The 9,512-nt window shown below is 49.5% G+C and overlaps 1 protein-coding gene across 1 annotated transcript; it reads left to right on the top strand.

Moving 5' to 3' along the window:
• Positions 1-8,328: 8,328 nt before the first annotated feature.
• Positions 8,329-9,495, top strand: N0V96_000243 (uncharacterized protein; the record flags this gene model as incomplete). Its single annotated transcript, XM_053195380.2, has 1 exon — positions 8,329-9,495. One exon carries the CDS (start codon positions 8,329-8,331, stop codon positions 9,493-9,495), a length of 1,167 nt encoding a protein of 388 aa, XP_053047033.1.
• Between the last annotated feature and the right edge of the window lie 17 nt (positions 9,496-9,512).

Raw genomic sequence — 9,512 nt, 5'->3', positions numbered from 1 at the left:
GTGTCAGCCGCTGGGCGGCCTTGATATCCGGTTTGGTGAGATATCGCGACTTCTCCAGGTCTATACTTGGCTGACAAAACTAGGTTGCGGCGTACTTGTCCTGTTTAGCGGTCTACAGGGCTTTCTTTCATCCGCTCAACAAATATCCAGGTCCAATCTTGAACCGCTTGACAAATCTTCCGTTTGTGATTGCAGGAGTCAGAGGGCAGCTACCATTTTATGCAGAATCTTTATTCAAGAAGTACGGTCCAGTCGTCAGAATGGGGCCCAATAACCTTGGCTTCATCGACGGAAACGCCTGGAGGGACATCTACGGCATACGTCGTCGCGGTCAATTTGAGAAAGCATACGAATACTACCGTGAAGGACCGGAAGGACCCATTAGCTTGCTCAACGCTGGCCCCGAGGAACATGCGAGACTACGCAAGTGGGTTTCGCCGTATTTTTCTGATCGTGGCATGAAGGATCAAGAGCCGATGATTGGCGGTTACGTTGACTTGCTTCTCAAGCGACTTCATGAGAACTGCGATGATGGTACCCGGGCGCTTGATCTCCGTGACTGGTGTGAGTGCTGGGAAGACATCTGCCGAAGTTCAGTCTGATGCTAATATTGGGCTGTCAGTTAACTTTTGCACATTCGACATCCTTGGCGAACTTGCTTTTTCCAGCTCTTTTGGATGCCTCGAGTCAGCAGAATATCATCCCTGGGTAAAAATTATTGCATTTCAGCAGAAAGAGATTGAGTGGATCGGTGAGCTGAACCGGCAAGGATTGAGGTTCATCACAGCTATCATCATGAAGGTACTCGCGAAGAACAAGTTGGAATTTATGGGTTACACGATTCAGAAGTTACAAAGTCGCATTCAGTCGGGTAAACAAGCAGATATCATTGAGTCCCTGCTCAATAACAAAGAAGAAATGGTACGTTCGACCCCTATTTTCGCCCTGAATCTTGCTTAATGTTGGACGTGTCATCATACTGTCTCAGATATCAGGGCAGAGCGAGACTAATCAGGGAGAGTAGAAGCTTGACATGGAACGCCTTGTCCAGAATTCGACGCTTCTCATCGCGGCTGGGTCCGAGACCACAGCCACACTGCTCACGGCGACTTCGTTTCTTTTGCTATCGAATCCTGAAGCATATCAGAGAGTCGTAGAAGAGGTCAGGTCTTCATTTTCTGATCCGTCAGACATCACTCTTCTATCCGTCAACAAACTCCCTTACATGTTGGCCTGCCTGGACGAGGCGCTGCGCGTGTTCCCAGTAGTTCCCTCTTGGTTACCCCGACGAGTCACGCATGGTAGCGCTATCATTGATGGCAATATCGTGCCCGAAGGTGTAAGTGACCCCTCTACTGAGCAAAGTGCCACTTTATTACCAGAAAGGCTCTGACTCTCTGCATGTTTGACACAGTGTCTTGTCGCTACTTGGCAATGGGCGATGTATCATAACGAACTGAACTTTACTAAACCCTTAGAATATCATCCCGAGCGTTTCCTCGGAGATCCGCGCTTCGCGAATGATAGGCTGGATGCATTCCAACCTTTCAGCATGGGCCACGCAGACTGTGTTGGTCGCAACCTCGCATACTCTGAGATGCGTCTTATCCTGGCAAGGATTTTGTTCAGCTTCGATCTCAAGCTAGCTGACGTTGGCAGTGACTGGATTAAGGGTCAAAAAGTTTATATTGTGTGGCAAAAGCCGTCTTTAAATGTGTATCTCAAACCAGTCAAGCGATGAGGCAAACTTTAATACAGCCTTGAAGCTTGTGGCAAAACATAGCCGTGCACGTAGTGGAGGCTTTCCAAGCATTATGTATGTACTTCGTAGGCATATTGCAACCAAACACGGAAAGTGGGCAGCACATAAGCCTAGCGGAACCATAATTACCCATCAGAGCATATTGTCTGCTCGGATCCTGTACAAATACAAGGCCTCAGTTCGAGGTCATAGGCTTGAAACGACCCTTCGTACAGCTTTGACTGCGGGGAAGACCCTGACGTTGTTGGAGTACATTCCACTGAGACTCACCCTAGGGCTGAAGCAGGCCTTGTTCTGGCTATTGCTCAATGCTGTCGGTGGCAGACATTCTGCCAAGCAAGTTTTGACCGTAGGAGACTTTGCTTCTGCGACGCGGCTGGGGCATTATGTGAACTGCGTTGAGGCGAAGCGCGGAAGACGGCCCTGCAGTGGGATACCGTGGAGTTCATCTTTTTTCAATATTATCCGCCGTTTCGCTTGTTCGCAAGAGTCCTCTATCCGATTTTGATACTTTGCTAGATCATGTCAATTGGGGTTTAAAACCTCGCAACTGTGTTCAGGCTTGCTCTTTGGCCACCTAGCCTATAGGTCTGTGTGCAACAAACAATTTCGACATACTCCGAGATCTCATTGTTCTCAGTATTCGCACCATAGAACTACATCCGTTGAAAGTTCTCCGATATATGTTATAGGGATCAGGTCTAGCGACATCGCTTAATCCTGGCGCGTAGCAGCTTCTACGCGTCTATAAGTCTGACTCGTCTCAAATATTGTCATGTCAACTGAAAGTGACCGGGCCAGAAACAATGACAGGCCTTGCCGTCAAAACCCCCCCGGGATGCCAAGATTAAATCTCCGCATGTTCTAGCTGCTCTTTAGGCCAGTGGGGCGTTTACGCGCCGCTCATGCTTTATTGGGCCGTGACAACAGACTTCACAGGTTGAAACTATATTGACACACTACTAAGATGCCATTTTACCGACGAGACTGGTTCACGCTGATTTTCTACCGTTTCTAGAATGTTGCCGGCCCTGCATCCCTGACCGGCAGTCAACCCTCGATTTATCGGCGGATCGGCTTGGTCTAAAGCAATGTCTTGTTGCCCACAAAGACTAACACAAGCCGCCGCCACTCTTCTATTCGATTCCTCTCGATCTTATCCGCATTCCCAACTTCGACTCATTGAACGATGGCAACCACAATTCAGTCTCTGCCTGTTGAAAACTTTCCTTTTGACTTCGATATGTCTCGGACGACTTGTCATGAAGGCGACCCTGGGGAGGTGAAGAACTCAACAACCGCTACTAAGCGGCGCCGCGGCCCACTTACCCGCAACGCCTGCAAACATTGCCGGATTAAAAAAGGTGCGCGAATTCCGATTTTTCCTTTCTTTGAAGATATTTTCAAATAAAGCATGACAGATAACTAACGTTGCTTGTGAACTCGTAGTTGAAATGCAGCGGCGAGAAACAAGGATGCGGCCGATGCAGAGCCAACGGCTTCGACTGCCATTACGAAACATCGAATCCCAATTCAAAGAGGCGCTTGACGATTGCCGATTTTACACCTTCTATGTCGCCTTGGGAAAGGGAAGATAGCTTGACCGCCGACAATGCCATCACCGCGGAGGAAGACCAAGATCCACATGACCCGGAAAACATCGACCGCTTGGTCTTCCAGCCAAGAGCCTTTTCTCCCTTTCAAGCCGAAACATTAGATGACATGTTATCAACGGATGTCCTTGATAGTTTTATGAAAGCCAGTGGTAAGCTAATTGTCCATTTCGCTTGCCGTCAGCCAGTCAGTATCTGAGTGTTCATAAATTAACCATCCTATTATACAGGGAATCAGCCTTTCATGAAGGCAACCCTGAACAGCCCATCGACGTCACCTCGGATAGATCCGATGCTTTCCTGTCTCAATACCACAGACTGGCCCAGAGTGGTTTCTTTGGGCTCAGATACAGAGAGGCCTACAGCCCATGCCGAAAGGCGGAGGAAGCACATACGGGAGCCATCAAGTCATAATCAGGAGTGGCCTCGGAATAGCCAGCGTTCTCGGCATGACCAATCGAAGCAACACCAGGATCGGGACAGTTCCTCGTGTTCATGCTACGCGCGAGTCTTTCTCCAGCATGAGGACGTTAGCTCCAACCTTCTCTGGAGTATACGCAGTAAAGCCCCTACGCCACCCGCAGAAATGCTGCGGTCCTTGAAGCGAACTATGGAGGGCCTCGATTCCTTCTTTGATTGCAGCACACATTCCACGCGCCCGGAATTTGTCGCCTTGCTTGTATCCATGTGCGATATGATGCTTGGTGGCGTCGAGTATTTGGTACCGAAGCTTTGCGTAGACGATGACATCAATGATGCTTTTGCAGACGATGACTCGGATACATCCAGTTCCCATAGTGACTCGAGGAGACGTTCTAGTAGTAGGAGTGGCAGCGTCAAGTTTACATCGCAGCCGGCGTTCAGGTTGAGCCAAGGAACATTGGACAAAGAGGACGAGCTTCATGTGCTTCACAGTTTGGTACGAGTTCGGACTAAGCGACTAGGACTCCTGATTGACAGACTGTATCACACGGTGGATAATAATGGAAGACCTATACATAGACATACTGTCTGCAGTTTGCAGGACCGACTTAGAGTAGTGTCATTAACATTAAAGAGAAGCCAGATATAGATAGCTGCTTACCGGCGGATCAGATGGATGGGCAATTAGACTCACATAATCAAAAACCTTGCCCATCACGCGAATTCTAAGCACATTTGCATGTGTGATCGATCACGCTCGTTGGCTTGAAATATCAGACCTATGACTCAAGTTCTGCAAAGATCAATGATGCCGAAGTCTCCATGACCTCCTAAGCGCGTCAAAGGTGAGGAATCATCTGGATCCAAGACGGCATCGAGTAGACACCGATAGGGACCTGCCTAAGACTAATGAAGGCCTCAACAACTATGAAAACCCGGGCAACGAAGTGAACTCCAGCAAACAACGAAACCGTAAAGCCTAAAATGCATATCCCCGCCATGCGAGAGCCTACCGACAGGGGTGATTTCCGCACTTCTTCCGAAAATACATCAGGGTCGATGTAAACCCGCAAAGGTCTTCCGATGTATGCGAAGAACAAGAAGTAAAGCCCCACCCAAGGTATAAACCCGATAATAATGAGACAGGATACCTTCCACATAATCTCTTCCTGTCGTGAGGCAAAGTCATAGTCCCATGCCGAAAGATGGATGCCGCCATAAATAGTAGGAAAGAGACCTGTTCTAAGCAAATTGTACCAAGTGAGCTCCTCGCCGATAGCTGAGAGAAGGAAACGGAAGACCTCTGTTGTTGACCCCAGGCCTTCATTAGGATCGCCTTCTCCGGGGTGACTGAAACTATCTTGGAATACCGAAAGAGTCTCGCGCATGTTACCCCCTGGCGCAAAACATTGACTGTAAGTCTTGTCCCAGAATGGGTCAACATCAGGAGCTGCCAAGGAATTCTGTCGACTCGACCTTAGGTGCAAGGCGGCTCTTTCGGTCCTTGTTATATCCGAAGCATTGAGAAGAATGCTTCTGTCCTCCGCGAGTCGACTCTTCTCACGCCCGAAGACGAGACCTACATGGAGGTAGCCTACTCCACAGGACAAAGCTTGGCCTTCACTGATGCGAACGCCATCCGTTGTCGGAGTTATCCATTGAACAGGTAGCTGTTCACCTTGATCGTTGGTGGCGACCTTACATCGACTACTTCGAGGGTCTTGTTTTCCGAAGCTGCTCTTAGCCACTATGCTCGGAATTATGGGTCGATCATCTCCTTGGACAGGATACAAAATTGCAGTCTCATTTTGCAAGTGGCAGAACTGGCACTGAATCATGAAAGCAAGGGCATTCTCGACTTCCTCGCTTTCGACCGTGACAGTTTGCGTCCACTCGATATCTAGGGGTTTCTAATAGACCGAGATCAGTACTCTACTTGACTTCATAAATCTCTTTGGAAACCGGAAGCAAGACGGCAATGAGCATTTACGTAAAACCAGGATCCGTAGAGTAGTAGGGCGAAAACCACATGTACCATCACATGAATTTCGAGCAATGCTATCGGCAACCCAAGTCTCTTCTTTACAATGCACTGTATCGCCATCCAAATTACTTGGGTTGACACGAGGAACTTCTGTAACAGGGTGGCTTTACTTCGATCTTCAAGGCTAGCCGTATCGACTTCGATGAAATAACCAAGTTTTGCCAGTTCAAGGATGCCTGTTGCTGATAGCGTCAAATTCTGTGGCCATTCGTAGTCATTATCTCGTACAACTCCAGGTCCGGGCTCTATGTCGGCAATTGGGGCTTCGAAGCCTCCCATTACCGCGAAGAAGCAGGTCTTTAGATTGTAGGAGTTCTGAGAACAGGAAATAACTTTTCTGTTAGCTTGAATCTTTGTTCTTCTCCTCTGGTTTGGTTGAGGGTTGTGGTGCTCACTTTGGGAGTGCTGCTGTTGGAACGGGCATTCTCTGACAGCAGGAGATTGAGCTTCCTTTTCAGCGACGATGCTTCGATGAACTGCCTGGAGGCAAGCAACAGGATGAATGCAGGTGCGAATAAGGTTATAGCGACCCATTGCAGTTTGTTCCACGTTGAGGAGTGCTTGATATTCAGATGAAGGACTGTGTAAACGCAACTGGTCAGGGTGATGATACAAGTCCACAGAATGTCGGTGGTCCCCCGAACAGATGGAGAATCGACCCAGGCACCAGCGTGGATGGTGTTTAATGCCTTTTGATCATTCTCATTGGCCTCGATTTCGCTCTGGATATCGGCACTGGTCTGCGTCTGCAAGCACCGCGCGACGCTAATAACGACCAGTTGTACAATCAAGTGAGGCCTCAAAGCAGCCATGGCAAGAGAAAAATCGAGAACAAATGATGCACGAAAGTCGATGCTCGCTGTTCGACTGGATTGCAGCCTTTTTAAAGCTATTCTTGTCCTCCTGTCGCAGCCTGATCATCCGGATCCTGGCTACGCTGCAAGGGTGAGCTGATGATGCATGCTGCAGCATGTCTCCTTCGCCGCAAGGCTCTGAGTGGGGGTTTCTTTTCGTATCCGTACAGCCAATGCAATTGCTTATCTTGCCGAGGTGACTTTCCTGTTGATTGAAATTGAGTCGGCGGCTGATTACCCCTGACAACTTGCAGGAGCCAGGGATAGAATCGGCCAGTCAGTTGCTTCCTCCGAACTACGAAGTAAGCCACGATATTCGCGGAGGTAGGGGCCCGAAGTCCAAGTTGTTATTGGCGCTTCTTCGAGGTGGTATTGCACTCAGAGCCGTATATATAAATTCGTCGTTGGTGCATTTTGCGAACAGTAAAGTGAGTACTGTGTATATCATATCACTTTCTGTGCAGGAGAAACTAAACTCGACTTCGATGAAAACAGTCCCGCCGGATCATGTTGCGATATTGAGCAGTTACTGCGATGATGGAATGGCCCTCGAGCGAGATCAACTTGAAGGGTGAACCAGTGAAAAAGGGGTTTTGGAAGAGCCAGGTTCGCAAAACTACATGTACATGTTCCTCCCCAGTAGGATGCACATGCAGGGTTCGGCACTGGCCTCAACTTGGTTGCCTCGTTCACTTTCAGAAGTTGGCGCCTGGGGACCTCCTCCGTGACAGGGCAGCTACGCATGGTTGCTTCATATTCGTCCTCAAGACGTTGAGCGTCGGCTAATTAGAATCCGTTCCACTTTGGCAGTACGTCTTCAAGATTGCGTGTGCAGAACAAGGCATAAGGTAGACCGAGAAACTTGCATGTACCCATAATTGACCACCAAGCGCGTTGGTCTATAGGCTCTAGGCTATTTAATCAAGGATATCACGAAAGCTGCTGCGATCATTTCAAGCTGAGTGGACGGAAACCTTCTGGTTCAAGCTTTGGTGAACGAAGTATTTTCTTTCTTCTGCCCCATGGATCCTTGGCGAACTTACCCCTCTGTGCTCACTGCTCAATTCATACCGGGAAATTTTTCGCGTCCAAAATTGTGGCCCCTACCGTTGAAACTTTACTGCCTAGCATGGGGATGGATCCTGCGAGTTCGGTCGGCTCAGTACTGCGGCAGTGAGGCCACCAACTTTGCTTTTTTGATCTAACCCCAGCATCGCTCAGCCGTCCTCAGCTGTACAAGATTTGGATGCAGGGACGTTGAGGGCAACATCTTAACCAGTCAGACTCTTTTACGCCCTTGTAACAAAAGTTTTGATACGCGAAGTCGTCAGCCGTCAAATCTTCAGGGTCAATGCACTATGGGTCCTGGAGTTCCCCGCGGAAGTACCGGCATACATGGGGGAAACATTCAATAGGGGAATGATTGACGCATTGGCGAAAGGCCCAATGACGAGCCGGGTAAACAAATAGGCTTCGGCAATAATTGGCAGTGCAATTAGCTTGACTCATACGAAAAGTAACAGCATATATAGCGTGAGCGACGCCGGTAGCGGGGTTGAAGGGAAAAGATGGCTCGGTGGTAGCGTCTGCCAGATCTCGAATTGTTTCCATTCGTAGTCTATCTTACTCAAGATGCGTCACCTTACGATCCGGCTATTGGCCCTCTGCGGCTTGGCGACTGCCGCAAGTTGCGACGACCGACGATACTCGACCTGGATGCTAGACAGCATCAAGGCGCGGAAGCAGGGCATCATCTCGTCTGGTGAATCAAGCAGTTTCCTGGAAACGGGCATTCTCTCCATCGCCATGGAGGCTGCACTAAAGCAGTACCCGGAGCTCAAGGACCAATACGTGCCTTACTTGGAAGAAGTTCTCAACGAAGGGACTCCCAACTTGGTCAATGCAACTTACGTCGCAACCCGACCTTTGGACCGCTTCTCGGTTGCGAACGCCATCAACGCTATTTCCAAGTCGGGCATCGCGACGATATCGGACACGGCATCGGCAGCATCGAAAGCCATCAACGAATCTCTGTCGCTTCAAATTCGCAATCCTGTAGGAGGCTTTTGGTACTACGTCTACCCTCAATGGAGTTACCTGGATGGCATGTTCTCTGTGCTGCCGTTCATGGCCGCGCAGCCCCAGCCTAACTACACAGACATCAGCTTGCAGGTTTCGCTCCTCTACGAGCACTGCTTTCAGAAGAACACTTCGTTGGTCGCCCATGGGTACGACTACTCAAAGACATCTGTTTGGGCAAATAAAGAGACGGGTGCGAGCCCGTACGTATGGGGCCGCGCCGTAGGCTGGTTCGTAGCAGGTTTGGTTCAGACGTGGGAAGCCCTCGACTGTCCCGCTGGCAAGCACGAGGCCAAGGCCGTGTGCAAGCAACTGCAACATATGACGACGCAATTGGCTACATCTCTCATCCGCTACGCCGACCCCGAGACCGGAGTCTGGTGGCAATTGACGACGTTCCCGGGACGCAGCGGCAACTACCTGGAGAGCTCTAGCACGGCCTTGTTCATGTTCTCTATGCTCAAGGGTGAGAGGCTCGGACTTCTATCGAACTCGAAGGTAGACTTCAAGAAGGCAGCTTTGAAGGCTTACGACTATACCACCCGAAACTTTGTTGTCGATACTGGGAACGGTACAATCGGGTACAACAAGACAGTCGCTGTGTGCAGTCTCAACTCTACGGCATCCTACGAATACTACACTCACCAACCGCTTTTGCCAAACAGTCTTCTGGGTGAGTCAGCCTTCATCTTGGCTTCTCTCGAGGTAGAAAAGAAGTAGCGAACAAAGGCCTTGTT

The sequence above is a fragment of the Colletotrichum fioriniae genome (genome assembly GCF_027942845.1).
Source record: "Colletotrichum fioriniae strain IMI 355084 chromosome Unknown scaffold_1, whole genome shotgun sequence".
In the NCBI taxonomy this organism is placed as follows: Eukaryota; Fungi; Ascomycota; class Sordariomycetes; order Glomerellales; family Glomerellaceae; genus Colletotrichum; species Colletotrichum fioriniae.
This window is presented reverse-complemented; position numbering and strand designations above follow the sequence as displayed.